The sequence below is a fragment of the Ictalurus punctatus genome, chromosome 7 (assembly GCF_001660625.3).
Source record: "Ictalurus punctatus breed USDA103 chromosome 7, Coco_2.0, whole genome shotgun sequence".
Taxonomy (NCBI): Eukaryota; Metazoa; Chordata; class Actinopteri; order Siluriformes; family Ictaluridae; genus Ictalurus; species Ictalurus punctatus.
In genome coordinates this window covers 30,650,038-30,672,941 of record NC_030422.2, presented here as the reverse complement: position 1 = coordinate 30,672,941, position 22,904 = coordinate 30,650,038, and the positions used below count along the sequence as shown (strand labels likewise).

Genomic DNA, 22,904 nt, shown 5'->3' with positions numbered 1-22,904 from the left:
TGTAATGTTGGATTGTGACCCCATAACTGAGAGCTCGTACCATAAGGGGTTAATAATGATCTGAATAAATTAATAAGGGGATTTTGAAGAGGAAAAAGAAGACTCTGCAGGTTTGAATGCATCCAAGATGAGAAACACTGATAAGAACTACATCAGGAAATGCCCTGTAACATACAGAAAGCACAAGGGGATAATCCAGTGTATATTTCTGAGAGATACTGTGCAATGCAAAGCGGATTAAAAATACATTTCATACTCGAATGTTATTTTATTCACGCAGGATTTAACAGACATAATTCAGACTAATGAATAAATAATGCATTGGTGTTTGTAAGTGGAATCATCTTTTTGTAGCTGATAATACACACATCTACTGCAGAACTGTGTATTTTAGTTCATTTGCATTTTCGTTTTTGGAACTTTATGGAAAGCAGCACAGAAAAAAGTGGGATGAGAAGAACAAAGAAATATTTGTAAAAGTGAAGCTCATTCTGAGGTAAAGTGAAGGCGGGACACAGCAGACGCCAGATACAGACGCACTGCAGACGCCAGATACAGACACACTGCAGACGCCAGACAGAGACACACTGCAGACGCCAGACAGAGACACACTGCAGACGCCAGACAGAGACACACTGCAGACGCCAGACACAGACACACTGCAGACGCCAGACAGAGACATACTGCAGACGCCAGACAGAGACACACAGACCACAGCACCTTCACACCAGTCACTAACAGGTAAGAAATAACTTCTATTAACTCTACAAATTATTAAATATTTTTTCTCTCTGGACTAGTTTATCAAGTTTTTTAAGTGATTTGTTTAACTTATTTGATAATAAATCAAATAATCAGAAAAAAAAAGTATTTTTTTAAATTAGAAATACGACTCTAGTGTACTGACAGAGCTGACAGCTGAATGGGTTATGACTAGCGCTCTGGAGAAAAAGTATTTAGATGACCATTCCAGTACATTCTATTTGAAAACCCATGTTTTTCTTTTCTTTTCTTGTACCTTGCTTTCAGCTTGCTTTAGATAATGTAATACTTCCTGTGAATAACTGCACTGTAGATATTTGTACCTTAAATATTTATAGTTATACTTATTTGTACCTTAAATATGTCATGTTTATACAGAAATTTAGAAAATTCAAAACTTTCAAGCACCTCTGTAAATATAACAAACTCTCATTAAGTTTGGGTTTTATCACCAATACCAGAGCAGCTCATGCTGCAGTAGACTTCGGACTGAAACATTACCCGTGTGCTGTTTAGATTATGGATAAAATATAGCATGAATGTTGTATTTTGTGGTATTACTATCTTTAAACCAAAATGATTTTTATTTTCTTGTTAAATATCTGCTCTGTGTGCTGCTAGTGTCCAGTGTAAAAGCCATGTTGTTTACAATGACAGTTCTAATGGTCTAATTCAAATGAAGGCTAATCTTATTTTAATTATAATAATGCTTACTTTTAATAATGTAAAACAAAAAGACCTTATTACCAATCTAAAAATCAGGTTTATATGAATAGAACTACACTATAAATGACAGTCAGTAAAAATCTCCTGTGACCTTATCCACATCTGAGGTTACCCCAAAGCTGAGAACCCATGTGTTAAAGCCTTAACAATCATCTAATTCTATATAATGATCTACTTTTAATAAGATGATTTAAAAAGGTCAAAGCAGAAAGTTTCATCCATCCCGGATGTAAAACTCTGATAATCACAAGACCAGGAAAAGTTGTGTATTGATGAGAGATACTGTGCAGTGTGGAGGCTAAAAATACATTTCATACTCTAATGACTGGTGGACTGGATATTGTGTTGGGGGTTCAAAGTTGATCTGTCCTTTTGTATAATACACACATCTACTACAGAGCGGTGTGTTTTAGCTCATTTGCATTTTGTTGCTTGGAACTTTATGGAAAGCATCAACAAAAGTGTGAAGCGCAAATACAATGAAATACTTGTTAAAGTGAAGGTCATTCTGATTTCCAGGGAAGACAGAACACAACACAGAGAGACACACACACACACACACACACACACACACACACACACACACACACACACACACACACACACACACACACACACACACACACACACACACACATCAGAGCACCTTTACAGTCACATTGTGGAATTTAGATTTTAGGTTAATAATTACATTCCTGGGAGCATGGTGGTTTAGTAGTTAGCATGCTTGCCTCACACCTCCAGGGTTGGGGCTTTGATTCCTGCCACTGCCCTCTGTGTGTGGAGTTTGTATGTTCTCCCCGTGCTTTGGGAGTTTCATCCAGGTACTCCGGTTTACCCCACCAGTCCAAAGACATGTGCTGTAGGCTGATTGGCATGTCCAAAAGTGTCTGTGGTATGTGAACGTCTGTGTGATTGTGCCCTGCAATGGCTTGGCACCCTGTCCAGGGTGTACCCCACCTTGTGCCCCATGTTGCCTGGGATAGCCTCCAGGTTCCCCGCCACCCTGTAAGGATAAGCAGTACAGAAAATGGATGGATGGAATTACAATAAAATTATGAGTAATTAATACAAATAATGAATAAAAATTATTAATACAATATTACTGGAGGACACTATAGACACACACACACAGGTGCATTTAAAAAAATATATATATATATAATGGAAAAGTTCTTTTTTCCATAATTTAATTCAAAAAGGGGAAGTTTCATATATTCTAGAGTCATTAGACATCAAGGGAAATATTTCAAGTCTTTTTTGTTTTAGTAATCTTGATGATTATGTCTTACAGCTCGTGGAAATCAAAAATATCATTCTAATATTTTGAGATACTGGATTTTTGATTTCCATGAGCTGGTGCACTAAAGCTGTGTCCAGATTTACTAAAGAAATGTAAAATATCCATGGGAAAATATTTTACATATATTTTTCTCATATGAATTCATAGGGGTGCCAATAATTGTTGCACATCTACAAAGAACAAACAATTGCAAACAAAACCTGTGTTTTGTTTGCAATTGTTTGAGATCATGAGAGCAGAGTATGTTTGTGAATACTTTGAACAAAACATCAGAAGGTTAAACAATAAAGACAATTTTACACAGCCTTCTTTGCTTATATTTACCCAGGGTGCCAATATTTATTGGAGGGCACTGTATATGCTTTCCTAAGGAAATCTGTTTAATCTTAAATATTATCTTCATACTCAGTTACATCCCTCGTGCTATCAGATCTGAAAAGATTTTAAAATGGAAACATGATCCATCTGTTGCATAACTGCTTTTGAGTGAACATTAACATTATACATAATGTCCTCACTGTAAAGGTTGAGCATTACCTTATTAAATGTAAATGTATTTAGTGACATTATACACGTGAAAATTACACACATGAATAGCTCTAGGAATTGTGCTAATGTTTAATGTTGAATTTTCCCTCTCTGTTGTTCTCCACAGTTATGGGTTCAGCGGTGAACTTCATTCTGCTTTTGTCAGGTCACTTTAAGCTTTTTTTAATCTGTAAAACTCTCTTCTGTTTCATTACCATACTCCTATGCTCATGAGAGATTCGTATCCCAGCAGGACTGTGGGCTCCTGCTTTGAGCGCATCACGTCAGTTCTATGCGGTGGAAGAGAACAGAGACTGGAGCGAGGCTCAGACATGGTGCAGAGAGAATTACACTGACCTGGCCACCATCGAGAACCAAGAAGAAATGGATGCTGTGAAAGACCTTCTCAAGGGTAAAGGAGGCAACTTCTGGATAGGACTGAAGCAAAACAAGACTGTAAGCAATTATATATAGATATAGATATAGATATGTATGTATGTATGTATTCCGTATATTATATTTTTATATATTTATTTGTATAATCATTTAAAAAATGAGAATTTTCCATGTATTATTACCAATTATCTGTACCATTGGCAGAATAATTCATTTAAATAAAACCACATTTCTGTTTCATTAAAACTCATTCTGAAACTTTCAAGTTGTTTTTAGTTTTGTTTTGTGCAATTATCATAAAAAAGTGTTGTGAGGTTCTAACACATGTGAATGAATTTTCCCTAGTACTGGCACATTTATAAGAATAGGTCCTGGTACTGGACAGATGGCGCTCCATACAACTACACGTACTGGCAGAATGGAGAGCCAAACAACAAGGAGGGTGATAACTGTGTGGAAGTCTACAGTGGAAATAATACATGGAACGATGCAGGCTGCAGCAATCACCATCATTCATTTGTCTGCTATAAAAGTGAGTAGCCCAACAATGTTATAATAGATTTACTGCACGGGAACTGAACATGAATAAAGATGCAGAAAACCAGACATCTGTTATTATGTCTCTATTTTATTCTTATTTTCATTTTTCTTTCATTGCCTTTTGAGGTATATTTTCTCCATGGAAGGTATGATGCAAATAAAGCCTATTATTTTAAATTTCTAATAAAAATTCTTGTTTTAGTAAAAATGTTACTATTATAATTAACAACAGTAATGGTACTACTACTACTACTACTACTACTACTACTACCAATAATAATAATAATAATAATAATAATAATAAGTAGTAGTAGTAGTGGTTGATGTTGCTGTTGTTATGCCTAAATTGGAACAAAAAAAATGAAAGAGGAAAATGAACATGAATTCATATAAAAGGACACTACAAAATAATGTATATGTATAATATTTTAAAACACAAAGGCACAATTATTTAACTAAGATATTTAATAAAAATGATTTCCACATTTCTTCTCTCCTTGCAGAACGAACTCCTCTCACCGTGATCACTGAGAAGAAGACCTGGCGAGAAGCCCTGAGGTACTGCAGACAGAATCATGTGGACCTGGTTTCTGTTGACTCGCAGGAAATGCAGGACTGGGTGGAAGTAGTCACTAAAAATGTCTACAGTGATATGTGGATTGGCCTGCGTCACACCTGCGCTCTGGGCTTCTGGTACTCGGTGAAGGGAGAGATGATCTGCTACCAAAACTGGGCTCCAGGTAACGGAACCGGAGTGGAAGATTGTGGTGATGTCGAGAGAACCGGAGCGGTTCTGTCTGAGAGTAAGAAGTGGGTCAGCCTGCCACAGACTCACGAACTCTACTTCATCTGTATCACCTTCCAGTGAAGGTCAGAGATCTATACACTTGTCACTGCTTAATTATTCACAGAGAAATGAAACTGATTCATGTTCTTCTTATTTATAGGCTACTAGAAGTGGCCGCATGAACTTCAGCTGGATCCTCGTAGTTCAGGACCAGACATTTCTTTCTCAGCATCATTTCACTTAATTTTTTGGACATGCAAGTACAACGATTTATTTAGGAATTTCACAATAATGTTGAGTTTCTTTATGGTGTTGGTCAAACTTTTACTTTCAAAATAGCTCTTAGTAGCTTTACTGTTAGCTTCTGTTTAAAAACTAGAATATGTGAGACTTTCCTTTTGTTCACATGGGATGTGTTTTATTATCAGTAATACGTTGTTTAGCTGTTTAGCGTATCATTAATATTTTTGATTTGCAGTGTTGAGATTTAGTTAGCTACATGTAGCAATGCTACCAGCTTAAGCACATTTTTAACAGAATGGCGGTAGATGAGCTAATTTCCAAATAATGTCGCTTTTCCTGTAACAAGCTATTCTTTCACGAAGTCCCCGTGTAGCGTGACAAATCTAGCTAGTTACATATTTCCAGAAATGAACCGAACCAAGAGTCGTTTAGTGAGCCCTCTTTGTATCTGTTTCTATTTGACGATGTTTTAGTAAAGTAACACTAACTGCTTTTTAAAATGGTTTACAAACAGAAAAGCTAAATCTATTCCGGCATTACCTGTAAAAAGCAGGTACGTTTTATTTCGTTCAATAAAAGAGCCGTGCAATAAAATGAAAATATCCCAGGTGATTTTCCTCACTTTGACAATCTCCTTCAGTGTAGCTAGCTACTTTTTCTTAGAAGCTTGTAGTGTAGCTAGCTACTTTATCAACACAGTAGTGATTGATCATTGAAATCATGAGTGCCTTGTAGCTTGACCAGTTACAGTCACAATGTATCTTCTCCAACATTGTTGATTTGTACATTGCTGTTCTTTCCTAAGCTTTTTCAAATAAATAAAGTAACCAGATACACTGTTTATGGTTTTTAATCTTTTTTTTTTTTTTACATATCAGAATTACACTACATGGCCAAAAGTATGTGGACGCCTGACCATCACGTCCTTATGTGCTTGTTGAACATCCCATTCCAGGTCAGCGCAAAGATAACACTGTCTCTTTAGCCCTGCAAACACAGTCCTGGACATAATAAATGTCCAATGAGGAGGTTTTCATTAACACATGGATCTTGAGAAATGATTAAAAGGCCCCAGTAAGTCTGAAAGATAAATTCCATACAATACTGATAATATCAAAAAGTAAGAATAACTACAATGAAAAACAATAATTGTTCGTCAAAGTTAACGATTTCGCATCCATTCTAGATAAACAATTTATTTCATAAATGTCTCTGATGATTACAGTTTAATAGCTGATCCTTTACAAACCACAAACCCGGGGTAAAGAGGCTGAGTGAACGTGGTGTGAACTCTGTGGAGGAGCTTCATCGTGTCCGAGACGCTGTAGAAGGACAGAATCCCTGCCCTGTGATCCACATACACTCCTATTCTAGAGGAGCTGGGCATTACTGGGATTTTAATTTCTTTTTTAATGTGTCTGAACGAGTAGCAGGAGGGATAGCAAAACAATCTCCAGGACTGGTCGTTTCGGCCAAACAAACATTCAGTACCTTTTCCTTTCCTGCTGATGTTTTTATACGACACTGCTATAGAAACGCCATGATGTCCGCTCCATTCGAGCTCCCAGTAACAGCGTCCACACACACTCTCTGTACACAACACCTGGAGATAACAGTCAAATCTGTCTGGATGAACAGAATAGGATTGTGGTGTTTCACTGCAGGTCACCACTGTGTTCCTCTCAGACAGACAGAGGTGTTTATTTACCGTGTCCGGGTCCAGTGTGAACTGGCAGGAATCTGATGGAGATGAAACACAACGGGCCTCGTTTATCAAACTGGATACAAACTAATTTATTCCTAAATCATTTGCAGGATCATTCACACAGGAAAGGTGGTGGTCATGAATGTCCAGTTGTTTCAGAGATAAAATTCGTTTGTTCTGTTTCGCACTGAGTTTAGTGTAAATTTAGGTATAAGGAGACTCAGATCAAATCGCTTATTTCCATTACACACGCCAATTTAATGATAATTTTGTGGAAAACCAGTCATTTCATGTTAAAGTTCCAAAATAAGCCATAAATTAAGAGAAAAAGACTAGCCGTTCAATTAGGACAAAAGTATTGGCATGCTATAAAAGGAGGAAGTCATGCTTAGGGGGCGCTCTTTCGCCGTTTAGTTGTCATTTTATCGGTTTCAGTTCTCTGTGAGATTCACCTTTTATGGAGTTTTGTTGGTGTCATTAAAAGTAAATGACCTTTGCTGTGACCGTGCAGGGGATTTACTGATTGATTGGCATCTGGTGGGAATATTTCGAGCTTTTTAGCCAAACGATTATTTAGATGCAACTCTACTAAAAGATAAAAGACACCCAATCTTATCATTTAAAACCATGTAAACCTTAAATTAAATAAATACGCATACGGGCCCTAGAATCCCATTGTTCCTGTGCACTTAATAACATGTACAGAGAATGTGTTTGTGGTGTGTTGAAGAAAGAAACTTACACTGTAGGAACTCTTCTCTGCTTTTGGGTTCAGGAAGAGGAATAATCTGGATTTCTTTTACTGCAAGAAGAAAAAAGTAAACTAAATTACAGTATAGTAATGGTCATTATTTCAGTATGCTTTATATTAAATGTAACACCCTTTAAAGGACTTTCAGCTTTTTCTTCTGGGAGAACATTCACAGTTTCTACATAGAACCCTGTTTACCTTAGAGAAAAACACTCCACATAGAAATACTTTAGAAAGTCGAACCGTGACCCATCCAAAGGACCTTTGAAGAACCTTTTGTCTTAAGAATATATACTTTTCAAAAGCCATTGATCAAACCAAGAAGTCAGATCAACCTCAGTAGTCCATTATCCCCCAAGTCAGAAATATTACTTATGCTAGTGCATGGAGCTCTCAAAATTCTCTCCAGAACTTTCCAGTGATTTACCTGCATTTGATACCATTCTGAACTCCTGATAGCAGAACTTTTCCACTTTGTCCCTCAGTTGAGACACAAACGCTGTTACATCCTCAAGAGAGAGGAAAGGACTGAGCTCGATGGAGTGTACGTCTGCAGATCCAGGAATGTCCAAAAGAGAGGGGAAACTCTACAATGAAAATCAAAGAAATTATATACAATATTCTATATAATAATATATGGTATCAATTGTGTGTGTATATATATATATAATAGTTCCAGTACTTTTGTGGCTCATCTCTGTAATTCCACTCTGGCTTTCTGATTCTTACTGCTGATGAGTGGTTTGCATCTTGTGGTATGGCCTCTATATTTCTGCTCTCTATGTCTTCTTCCAAAGGTAGATTGTGATACCTTCACCCCTGCCCTGTGGAGGTTGTTGCTGATGTCACTGACTGTTATTTTGGGGTTTTTCTTTACAGCTCTCACAATCTTTCTGTCATCAACTGCTGTTTTTTTCATTGGCTGGCTGTTTGATGTCTGCTTGTTGGTGGATTCTTTCTTTTTCAGGACAGTCTATATATTGGTAATGGCTATGCCCCGTTCTTGTCAATGGCTCTGACAGGTTTTCCCTCTTTTCTTCAAAATGACTTGCTTTTCTCCCATAGACAGCTCTCTGTCCTTCCTCATTGTTTATCCTTTTTAACAACAAATGCAGTCTTCACAGGTGCATCCAAGGGCTCAAACCAAGAGTAGACATTCAGCGCCACTAACAGGGCGCAAAAATTGGCAAAAGAAACACCTGTTCTAATATTTTTGATCACTTGAAAAATGGGTGGGTTCAAATAAAAAGGTGCCATGGTCTAAGTTTTTTTAACACATCTAGATGAAAATATGAGGGAACGAAAGCTGAAATTCTGCTCTGACGTCTCATATTCATCCCGTGATCTCAAACCCAAATGAGTTCAGTGTATAGCAAAAACAGAAACTATTGGCCTTGCTGTTCCAATACTTTTGGATATACTGTGCGGGTATGTGTAAGTACAGTGTAGACAATGTGTATGGAATATTATGAATAATACAACATGGAGTGGAGTTACTGTTCCCACCCCAAGAGTTTTAGTTTAACAGTCTGCTCTGAACTGTTTTATTCCTCTTACACAACCGCAATCTTCCAACCATTACAAGATTTTATCTATTAAAAATAACAGATCATGTTTCTCTTGAAGGTAATAAGACAGAAAAGACTCTTGTTGAGGAACACGTACAGACTGTACCAAAGTGCTGACACTGGAGACTCAAATGAACAATGATGTAGCATAATGATCAGGTTCCTATACACCTGTGATATGCAGCTACGCTATTGTCAGAGCTGCTTTTATAGAAAACACCATCCGACCAATCGGACTGCAGAATCCGTAATGTTACCTGGAGGAAATGGATGGGATCCGTGTGTGAAAGCTCCTCCAGCTCAGAGTCTCTCCTCTTCATCTCTGCAATCTCCTGCTCCAGCTGCTTCATGACTTCTTCAGCTCGGCTCACTGCAGCTTTCTCCTGAGCTCTGATCAGCGCTGTCACCTCACAACGTCTTCTCTCGATGGATCTGATCAGCTCCGTAAAGATCCTCTCACTTTCCTGAACTGCTTTTTGTGCAGAGCGCTGTTAGGAGACGCAAAGACAAAGAGAGGAAGGAAAGCTAAAGCAGGCCTCCCTGTAAGAATTAACTCTGTAAACAGCTACATATTAATCATTATTATTATAATTGACTAAAGAAATATATTTACTTCTCAGTTTGAATAAGAATTATGTCGAAACAGCAATTTCTGACTGTTTTCAGAAAATGATTGGCTGGTAGATTGTGATTGATGGAGAATCCTGACTGATCCTAAAGCAGGGTTGTTCTTCCAATAAAATCTAAACTCACCTCATAAAACTCCACAGCTTCTGATAGCTCCTGATGCTCCTTCTCTCTATCCAAGATTCTCTGCTGACATTTTCTCTGTGTCTTCAACAGCTGCTTCTAGATAAAGACAAAACTCAGAACTCAGCCAATTCCAGTGTGGTGGGTGTTAAACATCTAGGAGACAGGATGGAACAGTCCTCCCTATGACCACAAGAGGGCAACCTTTCCAGAGTTCTGAACTGCCTGTACAGCAATTTGTCCTCCATTTTGTTTCTCGGCTTAAACTGCCTGTTAGATAGCACTCTTTGTGAAGTCTTGCTACTGTTTACTGCATGGCTGAACCTTGAATGTCTAACTTTTGGTTGGTTGGTTTTAATTATTATTATTATTTTATTTTTTTTTTACCTTTTTCTCAGCGCTTGCTTCTGCAGCTGATACTGTATCATGTCCTTTATGTGTATCTAACATACACAACATGCAGATACACTGCTGATCATTGCAACAGTAAACCTCCAGCAGTTTGTCATGCTGAGAGCAGATCTGCTCCTGGAGTCGTCTGGAGGCTTCCACCAGCTTGTGCTTCTTAAAGGCAGGAGATTTATAGTGAGGCTGGAGGTGAGTTTCACAGAAAGAGGCCAGACACACCAGACAGGACTTGATGGCTTTGGATTTTTTCCCAGTGCAGATATCACACTCTTCAGTTACAGTGGAACAGTGAGCAGGACGTCTAGCTTGGTGTTCTATCATTAGTTTCTCCATTACTTCAGCCAGAACAGCGTTTTTACTCACAACAGGTCTTGGAGTGAAGGTTTCTTTACACTGAGGACAGCTATAGACTCCCTTCTGATCCTCCTGATCCCAGCAGCCATTAATACACACCATACAGAAAGTGTGTCCACAGAGAATAGTCACTGGATCCTTGAGTAGATCCAGACAGATTGGACAGCTGAACTGATCCTGAAGTCCTAAAATATTCGTCTCCGCCATTTCACTTTGCTCAGTTCAAAAAGAAAAGACGTGTGACATAAAATCTGGGTTGTAATGTCAACCAAAAGGGTAAAAAGAAGAAAGAAAGAAAAAAACTAAAAAATTTTCAGACAGCTAACTCAGTTACACACACACACAAGGACGGAGGAGTTTTAGTTTCACTTCTGCTGAAGTGAAAAGGAGTGGTTAAGAGAGAGAGGGAGGGCGAGAGGAAATGGGAGGGTGTGTGTCCCAACAAAGGACAGGGAAGTTACCACAAATATCCACTGTGTGTGTGCTCTGCCTGTAAGACTGCATACTGCTCGAATACAGTCTACTGTAGCTCACACATTTATTCTATTTACTAATGAACTGGATAAGTCACATTACCTTGAAAGAGAATAAATGATACTTTCACAAAGTCTACTGTATAAACTAGGCTGCGATCCTTATGTGATTTCCCTTAACTGCTGACTACAAGTAACCTGGTAGAACCCTTCCCAATTTGTTTTTACTTCCTGATAAAATTGTGTTTCTGCACAATTTAATTATTATGAAATCTTCTTTAGATCTGGTTTATTTGCATAGAACTACAGTCTGCATCTCATCTATAATGTTGGATTGTGACCCCATAACTGAGAGCTCGTACCATAAGGGGTTAATAATGATCTGAATAAATTAATAAGGGGATTTTGAAGAGGAAAAAGAAGACTCTGCAGATTTGAATCCATCCAAGATGAGAAACACTGATAAGAACTACATCAGGAAATGCCCTGTAACATACAGAAAGCACAAGGGGATAATCCAGTGTATTTTTCTAAGAGATACTGTGCAATGCAAAGCGGATTAAAAATACATTTCATACTCGAATGTTATTTTATTCACGCAGGATTTAACAGACATAATTCAGACTAATGAATAAATAATGCATTGGTGTTTGTAAGTGGAATCATCTTTTTGTAGCTGATAATGCACACATCTACTGCAGAACTGTGTATTTTAGTTCATTTGCATTTTCGTTTTTGGAACTTTATGGAAAGCAGCACAGAAAAAAAGTGGGATGAGAAGAACAAAGAAATATTTGTAAAAGTGAAGCTCATTCTGAGGTACAGAGAAGGCGGAACACAGCAAACGCCAGATACAGACACACTGCAGACGCCAGTCAGAGACACTGCAGACGCCAGACAGAGACACACTGCAGACGCCAGACACAGACACACTGCAGACGCCAGACAGAGACATACTGCAGACGCCAGACAGAGACACACAGACCACAGCACCTTCACACCAGTCACTAACAGGTAAGAAATAACTTCTATTAACTCTACAAATTATTAAATATTTTTTCTCTCTGGACTAGTTTATCAAGTTTTTTAAGTGATTTGTTTAACTTATTTGATAATAAATCAAATAATCAGAAAAAAAAGTATTTTTTTAAATTAGAAATATGACTCTAGTGTACTGACAGAGCTGACAACTGAATGGGTTATGACTAGCGCTCTGGAGAAAAAGTATTTAGATGACCATTCCAGTACATTCTATTTGAAAACTCATGTTTTTCTTTTCTTTTCTTGTACCTTGCTTTCAGCTTGCTTTAGATAATGTAATACTTCCTGTGAATAACTGCACTGTAGATATTTGTACCTTAAATATTTATAGTTATACTTATTTGTACCTTAAATATGTCATGTTTATACAGAAATTTAGAAAATTCAAAACTTTCAAGCACCTCTGTAAATATAACAAACTCTCATTAAGTTTGGGTTTTATCACCAATACCAGAGCAGCTCATGCTGCAGTAGACTTCGGACTGAAACATTACCCGTGTGCTGTTTAGATTATGGATAAAATATAGCATGAATGTTGTATTTTGTGGTATTACTATCTTTAAACCAAAATGATTTTTATTTTCTTGTTAAATATCTGCTCTGTGTGCTGCTAGTGTCCAGTGTAAAAGCCATGTTGTTTACAATGACAGTTCTAATGGTCTAATTCAAATGAAGGCTAATCTTATTTTAATTATAATAATGCTTACTTTTAATAATGTAAAACAAAAAGACCTTATTACCAATCTAAAAATCAGGTTTATATGAATAGAACTACACTATAAATGACAGTCAGTAAAAATCTCCTGTGACCTTATCCACATCTGAGGTTACCCCAAAGCTGAGAACCCATGTGTTAAAGCCTTAACAATCATCTAATTCTATATAATGATCTACTTTTAATAAGATGATTTAAAAAGGTCAAAGCAGAAAGTTTCATCCATCCCGGATGTAAAACTCTGATAATCACAAGACCAGGAAAAGTTGTGTATTGATGAGAGATACTGTGCAGTGTGGAGGCTAAAAATACATTTCATACTCTAATGACTGGTGGACTGGATATTGTGTTGGGGGTTCAAAGTTGATCTGTCCTTTTGTATAATACACACAACTACTACAGAGCGGTGTGTTTTAGCTCATTTGCATTTTGTTGCTTGGAACTTTATGGAAAGCATCAACAAAAGTGTGAAGCGCAAATACAATGAAATACTTGTTAAAGTGAAGGTCATTCTGATTTCCAGGGAAGACAAAACAAAACATAGAGAGAGAGTCAGAGACAGACACACACACACACACACACACACACACACACACACACACACACACACACACACACACATCAGAGCACCTTTACAGTCACAATGTGGAATTTAGATTTTAGGTTAATAATTACATTCCTCGGAGCATGGTGGTTTAGTAGTTAGCACGCTTGCCTCACACCTCCAGGGTTGGGGCTTTGATTCCTGCCACTGCCCTCTGTGTGTGGAGTTTGCATGTTCTCCCTGTGCTTTGGGAGTTTCATCCAGGTACTCCGGTTTACCCCACCAGTCCAAAGACATGTGCTGTAGGCTGATTGGCATGTCCAAAAGTGTCTGTGGTATGTGCACGTCTGTGTGATTGTGCCCTGCAATGGCTTGGCACCATGTCCAGGGTTTACCCCACCTTGTGCCCCATGTTGCCTGGGATAGACTCCAGGTTCCCCGCCACCCTGTAAGGATAAGCAGTACAGAAAATGGATGGATGGAATTACAATGAAATTATGAGTAATTAATACAAATAATGAATAAAAATTATTAATACAATATTACTGGAGGACACTATAGACACACACACACAGGTGCATTTAAAAAAAAAATTATATAATGGAAAAGTTCTTTTTTCCATAATTTAATTCAAAAAGGGGAAGTTTCATATATTCTAGAGTCATTAGACATCAAGGGAAATATTTCAAGTCTTTTTTGTTTTAGTAATCTTGATGATTATGTCTTACAGCTCGTGGAAATCAAAAATATCATTCTAATATTTTGAGATACTGGATTTTTGATTTCCATGAGCTGGTGCACTAAAGCTGTGTCCAGATTTACTAAAGAAATGTAAAATATCCATGGGAAAATATTTTACATATATTTTTCTCATATGAATTCATAGGGGTGCCAATAATTGTTGCACATCTACAAAGAACAAACAATTGCAAACAAAACCTGTGTTTTGTTTGCAATTGTTTGAGATCATGAGAGCAGAGTATGTTTGTGAATACTTTGAACAAAATATCAAAAGGTTAAACAATAAAGACAATTTTACACAGCCTTCTTTGCTTATATTTACCCAGGGTGCCAATATTTATTGGAGGGCACTGTATATGCTTTCCTAAGGAAATCTGTTTAATCTTAAATATTATCTTCATACTCAGTTACATCCCTCGTGCTATCAGATCTGAAAAGATTTTAAAATGGAAACATGATCCATCTGTTGCATAACTGCTTTTGAGTGAACATTAACATTATACATAATGTCCTCACTGTAAAGGTTGAGCATTACCTTATTAAATGTAAATGTATTTAGTGACATTATACACGTGAAAATTACACACATGAATAGCTCTAGGAATTGTGCTAATGTTTAATGTTGAATTTTCCCTCTCTGTTGTTCTCCACAGTTATGGGTTCAGCGGTGAACTTCATTCTGCTTTTGTCAGGTCACTTTAAGCTTTTTTTAATCTGTAAAACTCTCTTCTGTTTCATTACCATACTCCTACGCTCATGAGAGATTCGTATCCCAGCAGGACTGTGGGCTCCTGCTTTGAGCGCATCACGTCAGTTTTATGTGGTGGAAGAGAACAGAGACTGGAGCAAAGCTCAGACATGGTGCAGAGAGAATTACACTGACCTGGCCACCATCGAGAACCAAGAAGAAATGGATGCTGTGAAAGACCTTCTCAAGGGTAAAGGAGGCAACTTCTGGATAGGACTGAAGCAAAACAAGACTGTAAGCAATTATATATAGATATAGATATAGATATGTATGTATGTATGTATTCCGTATATTATATTTTTATATATTTATTTGTATAATCATTTAAAAAATGAGAATTTTCCATGTATTATTACCAATTATCTGTACCATTGGCAGAATAATTCATTTAAATAAAACCACATTTCTGTTTCATTAAAACTCATTCTGAAACTTTCAAGTTGTTTTTAGTTTTGTTTTGTACAATTATCATAAAAAAGTGTTGTGAGGTTCTAACACATGTGAATGAATTTTCCCTAGTACTGGCACATTTATAAGAATAGGTCCTGGTACTGGTCAGATGGCGCTCCATACAACTACACGTACTGGCAGAATGGAGAGCCAAACAACGAGGAGGGTGATAACTGTGTGGAAGTCTACAGTGGAAATAATACATGGAACGATGCAGGCTGCCATCACCGTCATTCATTTGTCTGCTATAAAAGTGAGTAGCCCAACAATGTTATAATAGATTTACTGCACGGGAACTGAACATGAATAAAGATGCAGAAAACCAGACATCTGTTATTATGTCTCTATTTTATTTTTATTTTCATTTTTCTTTCATTGCCTTTTGAGGTATATTTTCTCCATGGAAGGTATGATGCAAATAAAGCCTATTATTTTAAATTTCTAATAAAAATTCTTGTTTTAGTAAAAATGTTACTATTATAATTAACAACAGTAATGGTACTACTACTACTACTACTACTACTACTACTACCAATAATAATAATAATAATAATAATAATAAGTAGTAGTAGTAGTGGTTGATGTTGCTGTTGTTATGCCTAAATTGGAACAAAAAAAATGAAAGAGGAAAATGAACATGAATTCATATAAAAGGACACTACAAAATAATGTATATGTATAATATTTTAAAACACAAAGGCACAATTATTTAACTAAGATATTTAATAAAAATGATTTCCACATTTCTTCTCTCCTTGCAGAACGAACTCCTCTCACCGTGATCACTGAGAAGAAGACCTGGCGAGAAGCCCTGAGGTACTGCAGACAGAATCATGTGGACCTGGTTTCTGTTGACTCGCAGGAAATGCAGGACTGGGTGGGAGTAGTCACTAAACATGTCTCCAGTGATATGTGGATTGGCCTGCGTCACACCTGCGCTCTGGGCTTCTGGTACTCGGTGAAGGGAGAGATGATCTGCTACCAAAACTGGGCTCCAGGTAACGGAACCGGAGTGGAAGATTGTGGTGATGTCGAGAGAACCGGAGCGGTTCTGTCCGAGAGTAAGAAGTGGGTCAGCCTGCCACAGACTCACGAACTCTACTTCATCTGTATCACCTTCCAGTGAAGGTCAGAGATCTATACACTTGTCACTGCTTAATTATTCACAGAGAAATGAAACTGATTCATGTTCTTCTTATTTATAGGCTACTAGAAGTGGCCGCATGAACTTCAGCTGGATCCTCGTAGTTCAGGACCAGACATTTCTTTCTCAGCATCATTTCACTTAATTTTTTGGACATGCAAGTACAACGATTTATTTAGGAATTTCACAATAATGTTGAGTTTCTTTATGGTGTTGGTCAAACTTTTACTTTCAAAATAGCTCTCAGTAGCTTTACTGTTAGCTTCTGTTTAAAAACTAGAATATGTGAGACTTTCCTTTTGTTCACATGGGATGTGTTTTATTATCAGTAATACGTTGTTTAGCTGTTTAGCGTATCATTAATATTTTTGATTTGCAGTGTTGAGATTTAGTTAGCTACATGTAGCAATGCTACCAGCTTAAGCACATTTTTAACAGAATGGTGGTAGATGAGCTAATTTCCAAATAATGTCGCTTTTCCTGTAACAAGCTATTCTTTCACGAAGTCCCCGTGTAGCGTGACGAATCTAGCTAGTTACATATTTCCAGAAATGAACCGAACCAAGAGTCGTTAGTGAGCCCTCTTTGTATCTGTTTCTATTTGACGATGTTTTAGTAAAGTAACACTAACTGCTTTTTAAAATGGTTTACAAACAGAAAAGCTAAATCTATTCCGGCATTACCTGTAAAAAGCAGGTACGTTTTATTTCGTTCAATAAAAGAGCCGTGCAATAAAATGAAAATATCCCAGGTGATTTTCCTCACTTTGACAATCTCCTTCAGTGTAGCTAGCTACTTTTTCTTAGAAGCTTGTAGGGTAGCTAGCTACTTTATCAACACAGTAGTGATTGATCATTGAAATCATGAGTGCCTTGTAGCTTGACCAGTTACAGTCGCAATGTATCTTCTCCAACATTGTTGATTTGTACGTTTCTGTTCTTTCCTAAGCTTTTTCAAATAAATAAAGTAACCAGATACACTGTTTATGGTTTTTAATCTTTTTTTTTTTTTTTTACATATCAGAATTACACTATATGGCCAAAAGTATGTGGACGCCTGACCATCACGTCCTTATGTGCTTGTTGAACATCCCATTCCAGGTCAGCGCAAAGATAACACTGTCTCTTTAGCCCTGCAAACACAGTCCTGGACATAATAAATGTCCAATGAGGAGGTTTTCATTAACACATGGATCTTGAGAAATGATTAAAAGGCCCCAGTAAGTCTGAAAGATAAATTCCATACAATACTGATAATATCAAAAAGTAAGAATAACTACAATGAAAAACAATAATTGTTCGTCAAAGTTAACGATTTCGCATCCATTCTAGATAAACAATTTATTTCATAAATGTCTCTGATGATTACAGTTTAATAGCTGATCCTTTACAAACCACAAACCCGGGGTAAAGAGGCTGAGTGAACGTGGTGTGAACTCTGTGGAGGAGCTTCATCGTGTCCGAGACGCTGTAGAAGGACAGAGTTCCTGCCCTGTGATCCACATACACTCCTATTCTAGAGGAGCTGGGCATTACTGGGATTTTAATTTCTTTTTTAATGTGTCTGAACGAGTAGCAGGAGGGATAGCAAAACAATCTCCAGGACTGGTCGTTTCGGCCAAACAAACATTCAGTACCTTTTCCTTTCCTGCTGATGTTTTTATACGACACTGCTATAGAAACGCCATGATGTCCGCTCCATTCGAGCTCCCAGTAACAGCGTCCACACACACTCTCTGTACACAACACCTGGAGATAATAGTCAAATCTGTCTGGATGAACAGAATAGGATTGTGGTGTTTCACTGCAGGTCACCACTGTGTTCCTCTCAGACAGACAGAGGTGTTTATTTACCGTGTCCGGGTCCAGTGTGAACTGGCAGGAATCTGATGGAGATGAAACACAACGGGCCTCGTTTATCAAACTGGATACAAACTAATTTATTCCTAAATCATTTGCAGGATCATTCACACAGGAAAGCTGGTGGTCATGAATGTCTAGTTGTTTCAGAAATAAAATTCGTTTGTTCTGTTTCGCACCTGAGTTTAGTGTAAATTTAGGTATAAGGAGACTCGGATCAAATCGCTTATTTCCATTACACACGCCAATTTAATGATCATTTTGTGGAAAACCAGTCATTTCATGTTAAAGTTCCAAAATAAGCCATAAATTAAGAGAAAAAGACTAGCCGTTCAATTAGGACAAAAGTATTGGCATGCTATAAAAGGAGGAAGTCATGCTTAGGGGGCGCTCTTTCGCCGTTTAGTTGTCATTTTATCGGTTTCAGTTCTCTGTGAGATTCACCTTTTATGGAGTTTTGTTGGTGTCATTAAAAGTAAATGACCTTTGCTGCGACCGTGCAGGGGATTTACTGATTGATTGGCATCTGGTGGGAATATTTCGAGCTTTTTAGCCAAACGATTATTTAGATGCAACTCTACTAAAAGATAAAAGACACCCAATCTTATCATTTAAAACCATGTAAACCTTAAATTAAATAAATACGCATACGGGCCCTAGAATCCCATTGTTCCTGTGCACTTAATAACATGTACAGAGAATGTGTTTGTGGTGTGTTGAAGAAAGAAACTTACACTGTAGGAACTCTTCTCTGCTTTTGGGTTCAGGAAGAGGAATAATCTGGATTTCTTTTACTGCAAGAAGAAAAAAGTAAACTAAATTACAGTATAGTAATGGTCATTATTTCAGTATGCTTTATATTAAATTTAACACCCTTTAAAGGACTTTCAGCTTTTTCTTCTGGGAGAACATTCACAGTTTCTACATAGAACCCTGTTTACCTTAGAGAAAAACACTCCACATAGAAATACTTTAGAAAGTCGAACCGTGACCCATCCAAAGGACCTTTGAAGAACCTTTTGTCTTAAGAATATATACTTTTCAAAAGCCATTGATCAAACCAAGAAGTCAGATCAACCTCAGTAGTCCATTAACCCCCAAGTCAGAAATATTACTTATCCTAGTGCATGGAGCTCTCAAAATTCTCTCCAGAACTTTCCAGTGATTTACCTGCATTTGATACCATTCTGAACTCCTGACAGCAGAACTTTTCCACTTTGTCCCTCAGTTGAGACACAAACGCTGTTACATCCTCAAGAGAGAGGAAAGGACTGAGCTCGATGGAGTGTACGTCTGCAGATCCAGGAATGTCCAAAAGAGAGGGGAAACTCTACAATGAAAATCAAAGAAATTATATACAATATTCTATATAATAATATATGGTATCAATTGTGTGTATATATATATATATATATAGTTCCAGTACTTTTGTGGCTCATCTCTGTAATTCCACTCTGGCTTTCTGATTCTTACTGCTGATGAGTGGTTTGCATCTTGTGGAATGGCCTCTATATTTCTGCTCTCTAAGTCTTCTTCCAAAGGTAGATTGTGATACCTTCACCCCTGCCCTGTGGAGGTTGTTGCTGATGTCACTGACTGTTATTTTGGGGTTTTTCTTTACAGCTCTCACAATCTTTCTGTCATCAACTGCTGTTTTTTTCATTGGCTGGCCTGTTTGATGTCTGCTTGTTGGTGGATTCTTTCTTTTTCAGGACAGTCTAAATATTGGTAATGGCTATGCCCCGTTCTTGTCAATGGCTCTGACAGGTTTTCCCTCTTTTCTTCAAAATGACTTGCTTTTCTCCCATAGACAGCTCTCTGTCCTTCCTCATTGTTTATCCTTTCTAACAACAAATGCAGTCTTCACAGGTGCATCCAAGGGCTCAAACCAAGAGTAGACATTCAGTGCTACTAACAGGGCGCAAAAATTGGCAAAAGAAACACCTGTTCTAATATTTTTGATCACTTGAAAAATGGGTGGGTTCAAATAAAAAGGTGCCATGGTCTAAGTTTTTTTAACACATCTAGATGAAAATATGAGGGAACGAAAGCTGAAATTCTGCTCTGACGTCTCATATTCATCTCGTGATCTCAAACCCAAATGAGTTCAGTGTATAGCAAAAACAGAAACTATTGGCCTTGCTGTTCCAATACTTTTGGATATACTGTGCGGGTATGTGTAAGTGCAGTGTAGACAATGTGTATGGAATATTATGAATAATACAACATGGAGTGGAGTTACTGTTCCCACCCCAAGAGTTTTAGTTTAACAGTCTGCTCTGAACTGTTTTATTCCTCTTACACAACCGCAATCTTCCAACCATTACAATATTTTATCTATTAAAAATAACAGATCATGTTTCTCTTGAAGGTAATAAGACAGAAAAGACTCTTGTTGAGGAACACGTACAGACTGTACCAAAGTGCTGACACTGGAGACTCAAATGAACAATGATGTAGCATAATGATCAGGTTCCTATACACCTGTGATATGCAGCTACGCTATTGTCAGAGCTGCTTTTATAGAAAACACCATCCGACCAATCGGACTGCAGAATCCGTAATGTTACCTGGAGGAAATGGATGGGATCCGTGTGTGAAAGCTCCTCCAGCTCAGAGTCTCTCCTCTTCATCTCTGCAATCTCCTGCTCCAGCTGCTTCATGACTTCTTCAGCTCGGCTCACTGCAGCTTTCTCCTGAGCTCTGATCAGCTCTGTCACCTCACAACGTCTTCTCTCGATGGATCTGATCAGCTCCGTAAAGATCCTCTCACTTTCCTGAACTGCTTTTTGTGCAGAGCGCTGTTAGGAGACGCAAAGACAAAGAGAGGAAGGAAAGCTAAAGCAGGTCGCCCTGTAAGAATTAACTCTGTAAACAGCTACATATTAATCATTATTATTATAATTGACTAAAGAAATATATTTACTTCTCAGTTTGAATAAGAATTATGTCGAAACAGCAATTTCTGACTGTTTTCAGAAAATGATTGGCTGGTAGATTGTGATTGATGGAGAATCCTGACTGATCCTAAAGCAGGGTTGTTCTTCCAATAAAATCTAAACTCACCTCATAAAACTCCACAGCTTCTGATAGCTCCTGATGCTCCTTCTCTCTATCCAAGATTCTCTGCTGACATTTTCTCTGTGTCTTCAACAGCTGCTTCTAGATAAAGACAAAACTCAGAACTCAGCCAATTCCAGTGTGGTGGATGTTAAACATCTAGGAGACAGGATGGAACAGTCCTCCCTATGACCACAAGAGGGCAACCTTTCCAGAGTTCTGAACTGCCTGTACAGCAATTTGTCCTCCATTTTGTTTCTCGGCTTAAACTGCCTGTTAGATAACACTCTTTGTGAAGTCTTGCTACTGTTTACTGCATGGCTGAACCTTGAATGTCTAACTTTTTGGTTGGTTGGTTTTAATTATTATTATTATTTTATTTTATTTTTTTTTTACCTTTTTCTCAGCGCTTGCTTCTGCAGCTGATACTGTATCATGTCCTTTATGTTCATGTAACATACACAACATGCAGATACACTGCTGATCATTGCAACAGTAAACCTCCAGCAGTTTGTCATGCTGAGAGCAGATCTGCTCCTGGAGTCAGCTGGAGGCTTCCACCAGCTTGTGCTTCTTAAAGGCAGGAGATTCATAGTGAGGCTGGAGGTGAGTTTCACAGAAAGAGGCCAGACACACCAGACAGGACTTGATGGCTTTGGATTTTTTCCCAGTGCAGATATCACACTCTTCAGTTACAGTGGAACAGTGAGCAGGACGTCTAGCTTGGTGTTCTATCATTATTTTCTCCATTACTTCAGCCAGAACAGCGTTTTTACTCACAACAGGTCTTGGAGTGAAGGTTTCTTTACACTGAGGACAGCTATAGACTCCCTTCTGATCCTCCTGATCCCAGCAGCCATTAATACACACCATACAGAAAGTGTGTCCACAGAGAATAGTCACTGGATCCTTGAGTAGATCCAGACAGATTGGACAGCCGAACTGATCCTGAAGTCCTAAAATATTCGTCTCCGCCATTTCACTTTGCTCAGTTCAAAAAGAAAAGACGTGTGACATAAAATCTGGGTTGTAATGTCAACCAAAAGGGTAAAAAGAAGAAAGAAAGAAAAAAACTCCAAATTTTCAGACAGCTAACTCAGTTACACACACACACAAGGACGGAGGAGTTTTAGTTTCACTTCTGCTGAAGTGAAAAGGAGTGGTTAAGAGAGAGAGGGAGGGCGAGAGGAAATGGGAGGGTGTGTGTCCCAACAAAGGACAGGGAAGTTACCACAAATATCCACTGTGTGTGTGCTCTGCCTGTAAGACTGCATACTGCTCGAATACAGTCTACTGTAGCTCACACAT

The 22,904-nt window shown here is 37.9% G+C and overlaps 4 protein-coding genes and 1 long non-coding RNA gene across 6 annotated transcripts; 2 read left to right on the top strand and 3 right to left on the bottom strand.

Moving 5' to 3' along the window:
- The first annotated feature begins 192 nt into the window (after positions 1-192).
- LOC108262449 (macrophage mannose receptor 1) lies at positions 193-6,020 on the top strand. Of its 2 annotated transcripts, none has more exons than XM_053681676.1 (6): positions 193-741; positions 3,447-3,485; positions 3,573-3,775; positions 4,061-4,247; positions 4,759-5,125; positions 5,203-6,020. In XM_053681676.1, exons 2-5 carry the CDS (start codon positions 3,449-3,451, stop codon positions 5,121-5,123), a joined length of 792 nt encoding a protein of 263 aa, XP_053537651.1. In that variant the 5' UTR covers positions 193-741; positions 3,447-3,448; the 3' UTR covers positions 5,124-5,125; positions 5,203-6,020. The 2 variants fall into 2 exon arrangements, with proteins under 2 accessions (XP_053537651.1, XP_053537650.1); XM_053681675.1 differs by having other exon boundaries at positions 3,570-3,775.
- Positions 2,028-4,067, bottom strand: LOC128633067 (uncharacterized). The gene is made up of 2 exons (XR_008396732.1): positions 3,677-4,067; positions 2,028-2,494 (listed from the first exon to the last, which is right to left on the bottom strand). It is a non-coding gene; the product is annotated as an uncharacterized LOC128633067 (long non-coding RNA).
- A 99-nt stretch (positions 6,021-6,119) lies between the features above and the next one.
- On the bottom strand, positions 6,120-15,309 carry LOC128633058 (tripartite motif-containing protein 16). The gene is made up of 8 exons (XM_053681656.1): positions 15,219-15,309; positions 13,726-14,040; positions 10,447-11,780; positions 10,063-10,158; positions 9,567-9,797; positions 8,169-8,328; positions 7,733-7,792; positions 6,120-7,025 (listed from the first exon to the last, which is right to left on the bottom strand). The coding sequence occupies exons 3-8, from the start codon at positions 11,026-11,028 to the stop codon at positions 6,505-6,507; spliced, it is 1,650 nt and encodes a 549-aa protein (XP_053537631.1). The 5' UTR covers positions 11,029-11,780; positions 13,726-14,040; positions 15,219-15,309; the 3' UTR covers positions 6,120-6,504.
- On the top strand, positions 12,127-17,375 carry LOC128633064 (macrophage mannose receptor 1). Its single transcript, XM_053681683.1, has 6 exons — positions 12,127-12,308; positions 14,989-15,027; positions 15,112-15,317; positions 15,603-15,786; positions 16,295-16,661; positions 16,739-17,375. The coding sequence occupies exons 2-5, from the start codon at positions 14,991-14,993 to the stop codon at positions 16,657-16,659; spliced, it is 792 nt and encodes a 263-aa protein (XP_053537658.1). The 5' UTR covers positions 12,127-12,308; positions 14,989-14,990; the 3' UTR covers positions 16,660-16,661; positions 16,739-17,375.
- Positions 17,376-17,704: 329 nt separating this feature from the next.
- On the bottom strand, positions 17,705-22,889 carry LOC108262433 (tripartite motif-containing protein 16). Its single transcript, XM_053681655.1, is given in 6 exon segments — positions 17,705-18,562; positions 19,271-19,330; positions 19,707-19,866; positions 21,107-21,337; positions 21,603-21,698; positions 21,993-22,889. Coding segments are annotated over 6 exon segments (1,650 nt in total). The 5' UTR covers positions 22,575-22,889; the 3' UTR covers positions 17,705-18,041.
- Between the last annotated feature and the right edge of the window lie 15 nt (positions 22,890-22,904).

Coding starts and splice junctions, on each gene's coding strand:
- LOC108262449 (XM_053681675.1), top strand. CDS start 3,449: ATGGGTTCAGCGGTGAACTTCATTCTGCTTTTGTCAG. Junction 3,776..4,060: donor GACTGAAGCAAAACAAGACT/GTAAGCAATTAT, acceptor AATTTTCCCTAG/TACTGGCACATTTATAAGAA. Junction 4,248..4,758: donor TTCATTTGTCTGCTATAAAA/GTGAGTAGCCCA, acceptor CTCTCCTTGCAG/AACGAACTCCTCTCACCGTG.
- LOC128633064 (XM_053681683.1), top strand. CDS start 14,991: ATGGGTTCAGCGGTGAACTTCATTCTGCTTTTGTCAG. Junction 15,028..15,111: donor CTTCATTCTGCTTTTGTCAG/GTCACTTTAAGC, acceptor TTCGTATCCCAG/CAGGACTGTGGGCTCCTGCT. Junction 15,787..16,294: donor TTCATTTGTCTGCTATAAAA/GTGAGTAGCCCA, acceptor CTCTCCTTGCAG/AACGAACTCCTCTCACCGTG.
- LOC128633058 (XM_053681656.1), bottom strand. CDS start 11,028: ATGGCGGAGACGAATATTTTAGGACTTCAGGATCAGTTCAGCTGTCCA. Junction 9,798..10,062: donor AAGCTGTGGAGTTTTATGAG/GTGAGTTTAGAT, acceptor GTCTCCTAACAG/CGCTCTGCACAAAAAGCAGT. Junction 7,793..8,168: donor CAGAATGGTATCAAATGCAG/GTAAATCACTGG, acceptor TTCTTCTTGCAG/TAAAAGAAATCCAGATTATT.